General features: G+C 35.8%; 1 protein-coding gene across 1 annotated transcript in view; it reads right to left on the bottom strand.

The window, feature by feature from the left end:
• Window positions 1-18,765, bottom strand: part of ANKRD32 (ankyrin repeat domain 32) — a 73,883-nt gene that overhangs the window by 45,222 nt on the left and 9,896 nt on the right. The window contains exons 2-8 of the mRNA XM_010831929.1: window positions 15,931-16,044; window positions 15,699-15,774; window positions 14,345-14,585; window positions 10,391-10,553; window positions 4,906-5,049; window positions 2,094-2,240; window positions 1,133-1,270 (exon numbers count right to left, since the gene is read on the bottom strand). Of these exons, the coding sequence (XP_010830231.1) occupies window positions 1,133-1,270; window positions 2,094-2,240; window positions 4,906-5,049; window positions 10,391-10,553; window positions 14,345-14,585; window positions 15,699-15,774; window positions 15,931-16,044 (1,023 nt within the window). The remainder of the gene's footprint in view (window positions 1-1,132; window positions 1,271-2,093; window positions 2,241-4,905; window positions 5,050-10,390; window positions 10,554-14,344; window positions 14,586-15,698; window positions 15,775-15,930; window positions 16,045-18,765) is intronic.

Raw genomic sequence — 18,765 nt, 5'->3', positions numbered from 1 at the left:
CTCTTATTTTTGTTGTCATGCTCCCACAAAAATGGGGCTTCCCAGGTGGCACACTGGTGAAGAATCCGCCTGCCAATGCAGGAGATGTGGGTTTGATCCCTGGAGTAGCAAATGGCAACCCACTCCAGTATTCTTGCCTGGAGAATACCATGGACAGAGGAGCCGGGCAGGCTACAGTTCACAGGGTTGCAAAAGTCAGACACGACCGAGCACTCAAACCACAAAACATGATTGTTTATTTACCTTTATCATTTTTCTGAAGATCCTTCTGAATACACGTAAACATGCTATGGTTTATACGGTAAAACAAAATTATACTCTAGAACAATTAGCTCAAGAAGGATCTCGTTTAAAAGAAAAGATATCGGGGCTTCCCTGGTAGCTCAGTGGTAAAGAATCCACTGAGGAGACAATGATTCTATCTCTGATCTGGGAAGATTCCACATGTCACAGAGCAAGGAAGCCCCTGCACCACAAATATTGAGCTTGTCCAGAGCCTGGGAGCCGCAACTCCTGAGTCCATGTGCCACAACTAACTGACGCCTGCACACCCTCGAGCCAACGCTCTGCAACAAGAGAAGCCACTGTAAGGGGAAACCCACACATTGCGACTAGAGAACAGTCCTTGCTTGCTGCAACTGGAGAAGAGCCCATGCAGCAACAAAGACCCAGCACAGCCAAAAATAAATAAATGAATAAAACAAACATTTAAAAAAAGACAAGCTATCTTATTAATAATGGTCTATTCTATACCGGGGATGAACAAGATAAACTAAAATTTAGATTAGAATGTATTACTCAAACTACATACCATGTATTTTCCATTTTAAAAATTTTACCCTCTTTTCCCAGAACCTTTCTTTTCCTTTTTGTCAGGAAAAATAAAACATATTTGAACACCTTGATCATTAATTCAAATTATTTCTGTACACATGTAAAAATACTTTCATTGTGAACCAAAGCTAATTATAAAATTATGAATATTATACCAGAAAAAAATGAGAAAATTCTTTCCATAAGATGTACAGGTTACATTTGACACAGCAAACAATCACAAAAACCAGGTTATATGTAAAGGTGATATTAAGGAAGAACCAGAGAAAATTAAAACTTTTAGCTTACAAAATTTTACCTGATCTCTATAAATGTGCTTTCTTAAGGCACTCCTGTCATGTTCAGTGTCCTTCCTGGAATCTCTTTCTTTCTCTTTTTTGCGTTTTTTCCTCAAGGTATAAATCCTTTGAATATCTTCATCTTTTTTCTTCATTTCCTTCCACATATATTTAAATCAAAATTAAACAAATCTCAACATGAATGATGTACGTTACTAAATCCAAATAAATTCAAGAAGAGTTGGACTTAAAACACATTAAAAAATAGTTATATACAATAGGAAACTTCACCTACTGTTGGAGTGGGTATACATTAGTAAAGTATTTTGGAAAGCTTAGTAGATCATTACTTAGTAGAGTTAAACACGTAGAGTTCTTAGGACCTAGAATTCTCTCAGGCATATATCCTAGGCTAGAGGAACTCTTGAACATGTGCACCAAGAATCAATAAGAAAATGTTCATAGTGCTCATAACAGAAATGCTCATAATTTAAAAAAAAACTAAACAATCCATCAAAAACAAACCCAAATACTTAACAATAGTAAAATGGATAAAACGTATAACTGTGAAACAATGAAATATATGCACCAGCAAAAAAGCAAGTCACAGAAAATTAAAAATACCATGAACTACAAAAAGTTCATTAACAGGCAAACTTATTGGGAGGGAAAATAACATATTGGTAGGTAGTAAAACTATAATGAAAATCAAGAAAATAATTAAAACAAATTTTAACAGAGGTTACCTATCATGGGTAAGAGGAAGAAAAAGGGACACGGTTTGGAAATGACACACAGCAAGATGTTCAAAAGTTGGGAATGCTCTATTTCTTAACATATATACCTTTTTACTCTTTCAAAAACTGTACACAAACGCTTTATCAACACATACACACACAGTTCAGAAGAAACAACTTCATAAATGACAACATTAGAAAAGAGTATAAAATAATAGATAACTTTTAATTGAGAAGGTCTTACCTGATTTCCGTAAGTATGCCTTCCTAAGGCATTTCTCATTTTAACAAATTTCAAATTTTTCCTAGAATCTCTGAATCTTTCTTTGCTCTGATGTTCAGTCAAAATAGAACTAATAGTAACATCTTCATCATGATTTTTCATTTCTTTCTGCATGTTTGTAAAAATACTTTAGTTAGAGCATACATTAAGCAAAGCCTCAACACAACCAACGCAAGTCAAAACAAAAATCTCACTCAAAAAAACAGGTTTTATAAAACATATACATAAGATTAAACAGAGTATTATGCATTATATTACATTTTAGCTATACTATGATGAAGCAGAAAAATACAGATATTTAGTTCTCGAAGTGTTTGCGCATATACTTAATTTAGGTATTTTGTTAACTTAATCTTTCTTGGAATTTCTGCTTTTTAAAAAAGCTGCCATATGCTTAATCAAAGCAGATTTGGTTATCCTCATTATTTTCCAAGTATTTGTGAAAATACACTGGATATCAAATAGAGTTTTCCCATTATTTAGGCATATCAAATTAAACATCTCAGAAAATCTCTGTATAGGAAATAGATATGATAACATTGTGCTCAATCACTTTGGTCGTGTCTGACTCTTTGCGACCCTGTGGACTGTAGCCCACAGGCTCCTTTGTCCACAGAGATTCTCTAGGCAAAAATACTGGGTTGGGTTGCCATGCCCTCCTTCAGGGGATCTTCTTACCTCAGGGACTAAACCCACAAACTTATGTCTTCTGCATTGGCAGGCAGGTTCTTTACCACTAGCACCACCTGGGAAGCCCTATAATAATCAATATTATTATACTGTGTGTATGTGTTAGTTGCTCAGTAGAGTTCAACCCTGTGATCCCATGGACTGTAGCCCACCAGACTCTTATCTATATCCATGGAATCCTCCAGGCAAGAAGACTGAAGTGGGTAGCCATTCCCTTCTGTAGGGGATTTCCTCGACCATTAAACAAGATAAAAAGTATTGCAAACTATATTATTTATTCTTTATACAAGGAAACTTATTTAAAAAAATAGAAATTGCTACCTGAATTTGATAATACATTCTTCTGAGTTCTAAAAAGAACAAGATATTTACAGATATATTCTTTTTACTTTTTAAAATTTTGATATAGCTGATGTACAATAATAAGTTATACATGTACAACGTTGCGATTCACACTTTTTAAAGGTTATACTCAGCTTATAATTACTATAAATTACTGGCTATATTCCCTGTGTTGTACAATATATCCTTGCAGCTTACCTCACACGTAACGGTTTGTACCTCTTACTCCCCTAGCCCTATACTGCACTCTCCTGCCATCACCATTCCCTCTCCGCACTGGTAACCACTAGTTTGTTCTCCATATCTGTGAGTCCATTTCATTTTTGTATTATTCACTAGTTTGCTTTATCTTTTAGATTCCAAATATAAATTATACTGCATTTGTCTTTCTCTGACTTACTTTACTAGTGTAACACCCTCCAAGTCCATCTGTGTGTGCTAAGTCACTTCAGTTGTGGCTGACTCTTTGCCACCTTATGGACCGTAGCCTGCCAGGCTCTTCTGTCCCTGGGATTCTCCAAGCAAGAATACTGGAGTGGGTTGCCATGTCTTCCTCCAGGGGATCTTCTCAACCCAGGGATCAAACCCACAACTCTTGTATCTCCTGCCTTAGCAGGTGGGTTCTTTACCACTAGCACCACCTGGGAATCCAACTCCATCAATGTTGTTTGCAAACACTGATGTTTGCAAACATTGCAAATGCCAAACTTTCATTTTTTTAAACTAATATTTCACTATATATGTGTATAAACACACACACACACATATATATTAATGTATATATCCCATCTTCTTTATCCATTCATTTGTTGATGCACACTTAGGTTGCTTTCATATCATGGCAGTTTCTTTTTTTCTCTAATATGTACCCAGGAATGAAACTGCTTAGTCAAATGGTAGTTCCAGTTTTAGTTTTTCTGGGAAACTGCCATATTATTTTCTACAGTGGGTGTACAAATTTATATTCCCACCAACAACTGTATTTTGAAAAAACTAGAAAAAATTGTAAAAATATTTTAAGTGCTTGGAAAGTTTTATTTACTCTCTCCACTTATGATTTTGTAAGGTACTATTTAGTTGCAGAAGTTTCAAATTGTTCCTAAAATTCTCAAGGAAAAAACTTGACAGATGCAGTAAAAACAAATTTTAATTTATTTCTAATCACATTAAAAAATATTCTAGTTTAGACTGTTTTAGTTGCTCCTGCTATCTGAAAAGTTTTAGTTGAGAGCCACATATACACTTTCTGAAGGTACTTTTCATTGCTTCAAGTTCAGAGTCCTTCATGTTTTTGTTTTCCATATTTAATCAAAGTAGAAGTTCCTTATGTCACTGAAGAAAACCTGATCTATATGCAGTAAAATACCTGAATTTAGACCATATATTTAGACCAATACATTATTGCTGACTCCTTTGTAAGACACACATTACATTCAATATAGAGAATTGTTTTAAGTAATTATCATGTGTTGACAACACACTACGTATTAGAAACTGAATTTCTACATGTACATATGTATTACTTCAATAAGAGCTTCAAAACAGACATAGGACAGTATCTATGTTCAAATTACAGACTTAGTATGTTCAAATTATAGACTGAAAATCAGATTTGGGTTCCAATACCAGCTCTGTGATTCCAAAATCAGTGTTTTTTCACCAAATAACACCTCTCCTACAATTTTGAAAGAAAAATCAGAAACATAGAAAATTTCTGTTCTTTTAGATGATAAAATGTTACCTGTGTTCTGCACATGGTCTCTTTTAAGGTACCTTTCATTTCAAGAAATCCCATATTTTCCCGGAAATCATTGCTTTTTTCTTGACTGCTATGGTTCTTCCAAGTAGAATTGGTTTGGGAATCTTCATCGTTATGAATTTCTTTCTGTATGTATGTAAAAATGGTTTGGGCAACCAATTAAGTATAATTTAACATTATATACTCTATATGATATCCAATTTTATAATTGCAAAATATTTTAGAGATCAAACAAGTAGAAAAAATGCACCTAAATCAAAGTTTATTAAACACTAGTAAATTCCTTGAAGGGGAAAAAAAAAAAAAAAAATCATTACAAAACAAAGGTCCTGAATAAAGTAGCAGTAAAAATGTATCTCAAGAAAAGCTAGTGTTTGTTAGTCTAGTAACAGGCAACTCCTTTTATAAATAATCACAAGAACATTTTATCTAATCCCTTACCAAGTTACAATCTATTTCAAAATTTTCCGATTACAGATTATTTCTCTGATTATTTTTCAGCTTTTTTACTAGTAAGACTTATTTGCAAATCTATCACACAAAGAAAACAGACTAATAGTTGAACTCACAGCTTTTACTTGAATATTAATAAGCAATTATCTTCACCAAACTCTATCTCAACACATTTCTCTTACTAAGAAATCTAAACTGATATCATAACTACCTACCAATAATAATTTTTTAAAAAGTTGCATGTGTACTTATACATATAATTCTAGAAGTTTAGTAACATAAAGAATTGAGAATAAAGATGAATTCAAGTACTTATGCAAGGATATTCAGAGACTGACTATCTTTACACAGAGACTCGGAGAATCACTGTCCTCCTAGGGAGCAATTATGAAATAGCCAAAATGTGCTAAGGCCTATGGTGTGATCTCTGGTTCCCTTTCACTTGTTCTGGGCTTCCTATACGGATGTGAGGGTACTTTGGCAGCTGGCAATCCTGCCACTAGAGAACAATCCCTAAGAGTAGCTGATTACATTTCTTTAGTTACTCAGGAAAGTGAAATGGAAAACTAAGAAAAATGAAGACTTTCCTTCTTTCCTGTTCCTAGAATCAAGGTAAGTATTAGTCTGAATGTATAATTTCCATTAAGGACAACTGTAATGGGGATAAACTGAGTTTCTAGCTTCAAATTTCACAATGTTGATAAAGAGGACAGATCCTCAGGCTTAGATCATCAAAGAATGTCTAAAATATAGGATGCATTAATCACAATTAGATTCCAGTTACCTAGAATACATATGCAAAAAAAATACCATTATCATTAGCACCTAGGGAAGAACATACTGTTTTCAAAGTATATTTAAACATCCATTTCAGATGCTATATACTGATCTGTGTATTAAAATGTATAATTAAAGTATCCTATTTAAGTTAAATAGTTAAAAATCAGAACCTGATAAACTATGACACCAAATGTGAAACTTTAGAAAATAATTTATTTTCTACAATGCTAAACATCAACATATAATTATCTCCAAGCCACTAATATGCTCTCCAAAGGGCTACCCTTGTGAAAACTATGGGCATTATCTGTAAATATTTCTTATTCTTTATTTTATGAATATTTTAGTGCCAACTATACACTAGGCACTATGTTAGGTATCTGTCTCCTATATGATCTGGGAAAAGATGGCATGTCTAATTTTCTTCATATAGTATAATGCATTCCCCAAACAGATGAGCAAAAGCTTACCAATTCAGTAAATTATTTTACTATCTAAGACAGGGCAAAACAGTGTGGCAATGATAGCTGCCTTGGCTTCTGATTCGCATACTTAGGTTTGTTTTCTATTTTAAAACAGGTATGGCTATGATTTGATCTCCAATAGGTAAGGCTTTTCTTTGATTAAGCCATACAAGTTGACATACAACTTCAATGAATTCCCAAGACTGGACGGAGAGCCAGAGAGGTCAAGTAATCAGAACAAGCACCTTTCAAGTGCCCTGTGCTCTACATGGTGGTGGTGTTTTTGTTTTTTTTTGCCACATCCTGTGGCTTGTGGGATCTTAGTGCCCTGGCCAGGGATTGAACCCAGGCCCCCTGGAAGTGCTGAGTCCCAACCACTAGACCACCAGGGAATTCCCAGTGTTCTACATGGCTTTTAACTAGTATGTATCCTCAGATTCTTCAGCTGAATCTCATAACCCAAGAATGACTACTAGTGTATGGTAATCTTTACAACATTAACTATTTTTAACTCTCCAGAAAGAGACCAGGTAAGTATCAAGGAAAGCTATTAATACTCAAAATAAGAAAAGGGGAGACTCAAGGAGAGCAGCAGTCTTAAAATTTTTTAAGTGTTTGCTCTTACATTTTTGGTCTGATATGATAGTTGTAAGATCATGGGAAAATTATTAAACTCAATTATACTTCACTAACCATAAAATGGGGCCATAATACATACTACATAGGAATATATGGTTTAAAATAAGACTAAGTGTAAAAAGTGCTTAGTATAGTGCTTGGCACATAGTAATCAATAAATAATGGCCTAGAGTAACAGTTATTAGTTGATCTGGAACAAAAAGTGTGTATTTTTTTCAATTATTACTACTGTATTTCCATAAGAGCTTTCTGTAGTTCATCTTATTTCTTAGGCTGAAAATCAAAAGAAATTTTGAATATTCCTAAGGATCGTCTCCTTTTTGTGAATCTTCCTTGGGCCAAACAACTGCGATTCATTAGTCACTGACTCTTCTGTATCTCTACAACTTACACATGATTTTACCAATGCACAATACACACTAAACTGTAATTAACAGTTTCCACATTCTGTTTTGCAATGTTCTGTTTTCGCAGTCTGGCAGGTGGTCTTTTTCATTTTCCACAGTGCATAGAAGAGAGCCTGGTAGGCAAAAGTCTTAAATAGATATCTATAAACTTGAACTAAATAATTGCCGATTCTGTTACTAAGTGACTTTCCAGAAAGTTAAGGAGATTAAACAAAACTATTTCTTTTAAACAACTGCTTAATTGTTACTTTTAGCTCAGTCATTGTATATGGCAACCCTTCTTAGAGAACACTTCAGAATCCATCTAATGAGGACTGTATTATATTCTATGCCAAAAAGGTTATGAATGGTTATGAACTAACTCTCAGCTGTCTACTCCAGAGTTTATAAAAAATGTATGCTAAAACAAATAGAAGTTAGAGGCTGTCTTTAAGTTTGCTTGATACACTATTGCTGCCCTCTAGTACTTCAGCAGTTGAATGTGACTGTAGTCAGACTACTGCAAAATAAGATGATGGAAAAAGCACATTATTACATTTAATTCATTTCTTTCCATAGAAAAAGGGGAATTTAGACACCTTTTCTAATTTAGTTAAGAATGGTTCTCATTCTTTTGACGGTTAATACTACGTTTAAACTGTTTAGATACATCAGATAGGATGCTTTTAGCTACCATTAACAGAAAACCAATTCAAAGTAACATAAACAGCATGGAAATTCCTACCTCACAGAACGGCAATATGGTCCAGTGCTAAGTCAGGCTTCAGGGCTGACTAATCCAGCACCTCAAGCATCTCTATGGGAGTCTACATTCTGTCTCTAAACTCTGCTGTCTACAGGACTGGTTTCATCCTAAGGCTACTTCTTCTCATGGTCAAAGAATGGCATTTTTCCACTTCACATCTAGCAGACACCAGGCTGCCAGAGGCTTTTTTCAGAATGAAAAAGAAACTTCCCAGAAGCTCTTACATACCTCTCTGTATGTCCAATGAATTAGAACTGGTTGACATGCCCATTCCTAGACCAATCACTGTCAAGGACAATGAGATTATCCACAGTCCAAGCAGATCCATCCTCTGAACTAAGGTTAAATTTCCAATCCACACTGTTGCTACTCAGTAGGGAAAGGTAATTATAGAATGATATATTACATCTACTCTTGGAATACTCAAGGGTCATTCATAATTTCTCTATTAATCCAACAAATATAGATATAAAATGAGAATTCATGTGCCAGGCTTATACAAAATGATTCAGATATAACTATGGAAAAGACAGACATCATCTTTGAGGACACAGTGCTTTTGGTTTACTAACAGATGGGGGAAAAGACATTAACCAGGTAACCAGCCAATTAATTAATTACAATTGTGATGAGTACTATAAAGCAAAATAATGATATTAGAACACATTATAGGTGGACCTAACTATCTTAAGAAGGCCAGGGAGGCTTTCTTGAAGAGGCAACATTATAACTGCAAACTGAATGATAAGCAAAAACTAGGCAAGCACAGAGACTGAGAGTAGTGAGTGGAGAGGAGCTGTTTAAGAAGAGAAATAGCTTTTCAGAAGATACTGAGGTAGGAAGTAGCTTAACCCGTTTAAGAAATTGGGAGAAGGCAGTTACAGGTTAGCAAGCATAGGAAAAAGTAGAGCAGGTTATAGTTGCAAAAGTAGGAGTGACAGGAACCCTGTGGGAACTTAAAGCCACGTTAGAGGTTTACAACTTTATCCGATGGCAATAGGAAGCCAATGGAGAATTTTAAGTGGGAAAGTGACAGCATCACAACTATTTTAGAAAGAGCATTTTAGTTGTTCCCTCTGAATGAAGTTGAATGGACTAGAGAAAGAAAAGGTAAGAGTTATTAGGAAATTAGCAAGAGTAGCAGCAAAGAAGTAGAACAACAGGGAGAGTAAAAAGGAGTTGATTCCAGCACAGGGACAAGAGGATGAACTGAACATGATGTTAGTATAGCAGAGAAGTAGTTTATTCAAGACGTATTCAGAATAAAATCAATAGGATTTGGTAGCTGACAAGACGTGGGGAATAAAGGAAAGGAAGGTTTCAAGACTGATTCCCAAGTTTCTAATATAAATTATTAAATAAAAGGTTGTATAGTATCTATTGAAATAGGAAACACTGAAGGAGCTAATTTTCCCTAGAAGACAAAGATTCAATTTTTAGACATACTGCAGGTTCTCGTCCATCCTGAGTGAACCTTCTAAAAATTTTTTCTGTGCTTACTTTCAAAGCAATTCTTCTAGGGTTATTTCCATTCAGACAACTTAAGGAGTGGTATGTGTACCAAGTGGGGAGATGCTGGTGGAGGAAAAGGACAGGAAAATATTTCTGAATTCTTGGAAACAGCTTTCTCTTTTCCAGTGGGAAAATACGTGAAGAATTCTCACATGATACTATAGCCCACTGATGTTTTATTTATACCGATTCAAAATGCTTAATATTATTTTATAATAAACATCACTAAAGCACTGAAAACAAAAGTAGAGACTCTGGATAAGATAAATTTTAAATGTAATAAGCAAGCTCCCTTTAGCTTTATCAGAAGTATTTTCAAATATTTAAATAATTCAGAGTAATTGCCTTAAAAATATCATTTTAATTCTAATCATATTTTCAAAACTCAGAACATAATTTGATTTTATATATTCACTGTATCAATTTTATAAAATAAACATTTAAAAATGCTTAAAAAAAAAACTTACCTCTAAAAGAAAATCTTCTAGATACTGAATTGGATAGAACGGAGCCTTAAAGTCATCTTTTTCTTGTTCAGCCTTGATTCTTGCATTACTGGCAATCACATGAGTTATTCCTGTTGGTGAATTTTTTGGTAAAATAACATTTGCTTTTCCAGCCTCCAAAACTCTAAAATGTAAACAGTATAGAAAAGTATTAAAAAGAAAGTATTTAGCCAAATTATCTAAATCAATTTCTTTCCAGGAGTAGATGCAGAACTTTCTGAAAGAAATTAACTTCTTTGGTCTATTTGAGTGCCATGAAGAATAATTATTGCAATGACTACCTAAACTGTTAAGTTTTTCAGAACAGATGCTTAAGGAATCATGTTATTTTCTCTATTTATCCATTTCTTGATATGGGGAAAGTTTTTTTTTTTTTTTTTTAATGGGGAAAGTTTTTAAGAATCAAGAATACTGTTTATTTCCTAAGTAAAAGTCACCTCTATAAGCCAAAAAAGGAAGAAGTATAAGAGAGTATTTCACCTCAAAAGGCAACAATACCTCCAAAAAAACCATTCTGAACCACAAAAAATGGAACTAAAGTTGCCAACCTTCTTCTAAAAATTTACCTTTTGAAAAAGTTTAACTTTGATCTACATTAAGACATACATTTTACATTTAGGCTCAGAAGACACAGACACATACCCAAAAGTTTCATCAAAGTTCATTACTGCTGAGGATTTAGAAAGCTACAAAAGAATACTGCTACGACCTTACAAGAACAATAAGTCAAATAATCCACAAAAGTATAACTTTTCATGAATGCAGAGAACTGAGATAATAAGCCAATTAAGAAACTGAATTTCCAAAGGAGCAGTCAGCACCTCTGTGAAGAGATTGGATGCCCAAACTATTTCACTTTTGCCAGAGCACAGGACAGAAGTAGCCACCATAAATGCAAGTAAGAGTCTGGTAATATTTAAATAAATTTAAAGGCCAAGTGTAGGTAGTACGACAGTTTAGAATAACTGAGAATCCCTGACACATGAAAGGATGTCCTCTCAGTTGCAAGCTCTTTGCCCCCAGCCTCTATTAAGGATTCCTGAAAAAGATTAGGAGCAAGTACAGCGGGAATCCCCGATGGTAGTGAAGGTGGGCCAGTGGGGACTGCCTGACAACAAGAAATAAACATAAAACCAGAACCACTTCCCTGCCTCCATCTCTCTTATGAAGCAGAAGCCTGAAGCCATCTGGGTAAGTTAAGAAAGTTTTTTGACTTCAGAACCCAGGAAAAGATGCACTGGTTTTTGGAAGAGTGGAAGTTAAAACACATCTGCCTTTGGGAAAGGGGTAGGAAAGCCTCCTGCTGTGCAGCTCAGAAGAGACTGGATAAAGGATAGAAGCAAAAGCCACCTGTCCCTGGAGAGGGGGCAGGAATGACAATTGGGCCTAGGTCCCTGCACTTATACAAAGCAGACACCTCAAGCTGTGGGAGACGTGGAATTTTTCTTTTCCTGCCTACCATACAAGGGAGAATTTGGCTGTCATGGCTTCATTGAGACAAAAACAATAGGTGTTATCTCAACCCGAGACCAAGAAGAATGCTTAAGACTAAAGCTTATCCAACGGACAAAAACACACCAACCCTTATCCTCCAGCCAAGAAATGAGTAAGAAGCAACAGGGGAAGATACACATAATTAAATGTATAAAAGCACAAGTGAATATTTTAGGATGATGTAAAATTTAGAGATCTTGATTGTAGTATGGTAACATAGGAGCATAAATTTGTCCAAACTCATCAAAATGTACACTAAAAAATTTTGCATTTTATAGTCTATACATTACACTTCAGTAAAAACAACAAAAGCCCTCAGACTACCCCCTTCCTGCAAAAAAAGTCACAGCAGTCTTGAAACACACTTTACTAAATAAGAAGTCCTAAAATATGATGAAAAATATAAAAAGAAATGAAATGATGAGAGAAACAGTATGAACCATGAAGACATTACATAAACTTAGAAAAAACCCTTTGTGTAACGTAATACTTCACTTACAAAAATCTGTGAAGCGCTTCACAACTGAAAACAAATATCTCCTAATTAAAAAAAAATTTTTTTTACTTGAGTTGGCCTAGAAATAACACAGAAAATAAAACAGAGACCCTGAGAATAATGCAATGCTAGAAAGTAGATTCTGTTCCATTAGACACATAATACTTAAATGAGCAGAATGGCTTAACCAGGTAATCAACGAGTAAATCACCATGTTTCATTTTAGAATTAATGAGTAACTGCAAAGAAATACAAAAAAATAACTACAAAGAAATGCAAAAGGTCTATAGACCTAACCAAAGTAGAAGATGTTAAGAAGAGCTGGCAGGAATACACAGAAACTATACAAAAAATGGTCTTAATGACCCGGATAATCACGATGCTGTGATTACTCACCTAGAGCCAAACATCCTAGAGTGTAAAGTCAAGTGGGCCTTAGGAAACATTACTACGAACAAAGCTAGTGGAGGTGATGGAATTCGAGCTAAGCTATTTCATATTCTAAAAGATGATGCTGTGAAAGTGCTACACTCAATATGCCAGCAAATTTGGAAAACTCAGCAGTGGCCACAGGACCAGAAAAGGTTTTCATTCCAACTACAAAGAATGTTCAAACTGCCACACAGTTGTACTCATTTCACATGTTAGCAAAGTTATGCTTAAAATTCTCCAAGCTAGGAGTTAGTAGTACTTGAACCAAGTACTTGAACTTCAAGATGTACAAGCTGGATTTAGAAAAGACAGAGGAATCAGAGATAAAACTACCAACATCAGTTGAATCATAGAAAAAGAAAATTCCAGAAAAACATCTACCTTTGATTCACTGACTATGCTAAAGCCTTTGACTGTGTAGATCACAACAAACTGTGGAAAATTCTTAAAGAGATGGGAATACCAAGCCACCTTACCAGCCTCCTGAGAAACCTGTATGCAGGTCAAGAAGCAACAGTTAGAACCAGACATGGAACAACAGATTGGTTCAAAATTGGGAAGACAGTATGTCATGGCTATATATTGTCACCTTGCTTATTTAACTTATATGCAGAGTACATCATGAGTAATGCCGGGCTGGATGAAGCTCAAGCTGGAATCGATTGCTGGGAGAAGTATCTATAACCTCAGATAAGCAGATGACACCACCCTAATGGCAGAAAGTAAAGAGGAACTAAACAGTCTCCTGATGAAGGTGAAAGAGGAGAGTGAAAAAGCTGGCTTAAAACTCAACATTCAAAAAGTGAAGATCATGGCATGTGGTCCCATCACTTCACGGCAAATAAACAGGGAGAATGGAAACAGTAATAGACTATTTACTTGGGCTGCAAAATCACTGCAGACAGTGACTATAGCCATGAAATTAAAAGATGCTTGCTCCCTGGAAGAAAAGCTATGACAAACCTAGATAGCATATTAAAAAGCAGAGACATCACTTTGCTGACAAATGTCTATCTTGTCAAAAGCTGTTTTTTCCAGTAGCCACGTATGGATTTGAGAGATGAATCATAAAGAAGGCTGAGTGCCAAAGCAATGATGCTTTCGAACTGTGGTGTTGGAGAAGACTCTTGAGAGTTCCTTGGACTGCAAGGAGATCAAACCAGTCAATCCTATAGGAAATCAATCCTGAATATTCATTAGGAGGACTGATTCTGAAGCTCCAATACTTTGGCCATCTGATGTGAAGAACCAACTCATTGGAAAAGACTGAGGGCAGGAGAAGGGGACGACGGAGGCTGAGATGGTTGGATGGCATCACCGACTTAATGCAGATGAGTTTGAAGAGCAAACTCCAGGACAAGGAAGCCTGGCCTGCTGTAGTCCATGTGGTCGCAGTCAGACACAACTGAGCAACTGAACAGCAATAATTAAAAAAAAAAAAAAAAACAAAACTTGTTTTCACATTCACTGCTTTAGCTTTTATGAGATCTCACCTTACAAGAGAGTCACTTCGCTTATCAGCTCTAACAAGGAGGACAACTTTCCATTTATGGAAGGCTCCAGGAGCACCAGTGCGTTTCAGTTCTTCTCTCCATCTTTTAGGTGCAGATTGCATTTGAGGTGAATAATGGGAGTCTTTTTCAATTTTATATCCCCATTCATAAGTTGTTTCATCAAGCCATCTGCCACTTTGGGCACTATGAATTATGTAGTCCTTAGTTAGTACCCACTTTCCTAGAAAGCAAATAAACTGTTAGTCACAAAAGAATTTTGGTTCTGATAAATGGGAAAAAATAAAGACCAAATAACAAATAAAATTTGCCCTGTTTCAACATGCCTTTTTCTACACTGCCAATGTTATCTTTGAATTATGTTTTCCTACATTTTCTGATAAAGGCCTACAACATCACTGAACACTGTATGTAATCTTTCTTATGATAAATAATTATAATTCTGTTACTGTGTAAAATATAAAGTTAAGGATTAATAAAATATATTGAATTATGACTATTATTGCTTACCAATTTGAATGAGGTTTATATTCTTTCTCCTATGCTAAAAGTTTTTACAATAATGTTTATAGCATTATTATACTTTAAAACAATGAATTTTCAAGGATATTTAATAACATTCTGTAGTTTCTTTATCTAGGCATCAATGATCTTTTTAAACAGCAGATAAAATACATGTTTTCACCTCTGGAGATAATAATGAATCCAAATGTTTTTCTGGTAAATTACTAAAAAAAAAAAAAAGTAAATTCACCTGAGTCAAATATTGAAGGGAGGAAAAAAAAAAGCAAGTGGACTAATGATACACCAAATCAATCACAGTAGAGCAAATTATAAAAGGAACATCAATGGTGACAAGCAGAGAGGAGATTAAGCCCTAATAAAGGTCCAGAAAATTTTAAATCTTAGTAAAATAGAATGATCAATGCTTCACAGGATGGATGGGAGGGGAAGGAGAGCAAGAGAACAAAAACAGAAACTCTTCCATGATAGATCAAAGGAAAAAAACTTGACTGAGAATAGCTGAGGCTTCAACAAAAGCTTTTTTTTTTTAAAAGGTATTTTGTACCAAGCCTTTCTGTTAAAAAATATTTTTTTCTTGTATAAAGCACTTACACTAGGTGAAGTAAATATTTCTGCCTCTTCAATATCTTTTTCAAGTGTTATTCAGAAAATCAAAGCAAAACTAATACATCAAATATTTTCAGAAAAATATCAGAAAGAACCACATTTATATTTGATACAGTAAACCAACTATCTTTCCAGAGATTAAAGCCTTTTTTCTTCACCATGAGGATTTTTTATTTCAAAAGTGAGGGGAAGATAGTTAACTTACCTGCTGCACAAGCCGCTAAAAACTTCTCACTCTTACACAGGCGTTCAGCTATTAGATGTGTACAATTTTTGTATTTCTGCAAAGACAAATCCACACCAAAAAATGCTATTAAGGTAAGATTTCCTTTTTAACATATTCTGTCTATCCTTACAATTCAAGGGGGCATTTTATAATTTTTAGGCCAGGACTTTAATTTTAGTTATTCTTCAACTATACCTTGAACTGTACTCACCTCACTCTTGATAAAAGTGCAATCCAGTTTTAAAAGCAATTTGCCTAGAGCTTCTTTTTCTTCTACCTTAAATCCTGTCATCTGGATAATATGCTTTGGGGCATCGTCTTCCATCTAACATATACATATAAAGAAGACAACATATGTTAAACATGTTATTCATACAGTTGACATTTTTTAATTATGAGTGATAAAAATAAAAACTACTTAAGATATAAGGCTTAACTGTAAGACAGTACCAATGTTCAAATGCTAATGTGCAACAGAAATTAGTTTTAAACGTGACCTTATCAAAATGTGGCTGTAAATAAAATGATTTGTTTTCTGGTTTGAACACTGAAAGATTTCCCTGCCACTAGAACACACTGATGAGCATAATTCTTCAGAAAAAGACAAATACTTTTAAAATTTCATCAATATAGTAGATTCATTTTAAACTGCTGTTTTTGCTAAGACAGAAAAGGCATGGACCTAACAGAAGCAGAAGATATTAAGAAGAGGTGGTAAGAATATGCAGAAGAACTGTACAAAAAAGGACTTAATGGCCTGGATAACCACGATGGTGTGATCACTCACCTAGAGCCAGACATCTTAGAGAGTGAAGTCAAGCGGGCCTGCGGAAGCATTACAACAAAGCTAGTTGTAGGAGGTGATGGAATTCCGGCTGAGCTATTTCAAATCCTAAAAGATGATGCTGTCAAAGTGCTGCACCCAATTTGCCAGCAAATCTGGAAAACTCAGCAGTGGCCACAGGACTGGAAAAGGTCAGTTTTCATTTGAATCCCAAAGACGAGCAATGCCAAAGAATGCTTAAACTACCGCACAACTGTACTCATTTCACATGCTAGCAAGGTTACGCTCAAAACCCTTTAAGCTAGGCTTTAACAATATGTAAACGGAGAATTCCAAGATGTACAAGCTGGATTTAGAAAAGGCAGAGCAAACAGATCAAATCACAAACATCCACTAGATCATAGAAAAAGCAGAGAATTCCAGAAAAACATCTACTTCTGCTTTACTCACTGACTGAGCCAAAGCTTTTGACTGTGTGGATCACAACAAACTGTGGAAAATTCTTAAAGAGATGGGAATATCAGATCACCTTATTTGGCTCCTGAGAAACCTGTATGCAGGTCAAGAACCAACAGTTAGAACCAGACATGGAACAACCAACTGGTTCAAAATTGGGAAAGGAGTATATCAAGGCTATGTGTTGTCACCCTGCCTATTTAACTTATATGCAGAGTACATCATTCAAAATGATCCAGCCCATGCTGGGCTGGATGAAACACAGCTGGAATGGAGATTGCTAGGAGAAATATCAATAACCTCAGATATGCATACGACACCACCCGAATGGCAGATAGCAGAGAAAAACTAAAGAGCCTCTTGACGAAGGTAAAAGCGGACAGTAAAAACGCTGGCTTAAAACTCAACATTCAAAAAACAAAGATCATGGCATCCGGTCCCATCACGTCATGGTAAATAGAAAGCGAAAAATAGCAAACAGTGATAGACTTTATTTTCTTGGACTCCAAAATTATTGTGGATGGTGACTACAGGCATGAAATTAAAGACACTTGCTCCTTGGAAGAAAAGCTATGGGAAAACAAAGACAGCATATTAAAAAGCAGAGATATCATTTGGCAGACAAAGGCCCACATAGTCAAACCTATAGCTTTTCCAGTAGTCATGTATGGATATGAGAGTCGGACCATAAAGAAGGCTGAATGCCAAAGAATTAATGCTTTTGAACTGTGGTGTTGGAGAAGACTCTTGAGAGTCCCTTGGACTGCAAGGAGATCCAACCAGTCCATCCTAAAGGAAATCAGTCCTGAATATTCATTGGAAGGATTGATGCTGAAGCTGCAATACTTTGGTCACCTGACGTGAAGAGTTAATTCATTGAAAAAGACCCTGATGCTGGGAAAGATTGAGGGCAGGAGGAGAAGGGGATGACAGAGGATGAGATGGTTGGATGGCATCACTTATTCAATGGACATGAGTTTAGCAGACTCCAGGAGATATTGAAGAGAAACCTGGCATGTTGCCGTCCATGGCATCACAAACAGCTAGACAAGACTGAGCAACTGAAGAATGACTGGACACTTGTGGACAATGACACATAGATATCATACAAACTTTCAGTGTTTGTGGACAGATACTGAACAGTATGTATAAATAAGTCAATGGAGAATTTAAACTTATGGTACCACAGTATTTACATCAAATGTTATAGTAGGTATATAGGGACGAGGGCTTCCCAGGTGGAACAGTGGTTAAAGAAACCACCTGCTGATGCAAGAGACATAGGTTTAATCCTAGGGTTAAGAAGATCCCCTGGAGGAGGAAATGGCAACCCACTCCAGTATTCTTGCCTGAAACATTCCATGGACAGAGGAGCCCCAGGGGCTACAGTCCATGCAAAGAGTCGGACATAACTGAGCCACTGAGCACATACACAAATACTCAGTTCAGTTCAGTCACTCAGTCGTGTCCGACTCTTTGCAACCCCATGAATCGCAGCACGCCAGGCCTCCCTGTCCATCACCAACTCCAGTAGTTCACTCAGACTTACGTCCATTGAGTCAGTGATGCCATCCAGCCATCTCATCCTCTGTCGTCCCCTTCTCCTCCTGCCCCCAATCCCTCCGAGCATCACAGTCTTTTCCAATGAGTCAACTCTTCGCATGAGGTGGCCAAAGTACTGGAGTTTCAGCTTTATCATCATTCCTTCCAAGACACCAGGACTGAACTGAACTGATTGGCTGAAATGACTGTCCCTTCCCCATTAATGGTCTTGTCAGAAATCATTTGATCGTGTATGTATTTATT

The sequence above is a fragment of the Bison bison genome, unplaced genomic scaffold (genome assembly GCF_000754665.1).
Source record: "Bison bison bison isolate TAMUID 2011002044 unplaced genomic scaffold, Bison_UMD1.0 scf7180017864533, whole genome shotgun sequence".
NCBI lineage: Eukaryota > Metazoa > Chordata > Mammalia > Artiodactyla > Bovidae > Bison > Bison bison.
This window is presented reverse-complemented; position numbering and strand designations above follow the sequence as displayed.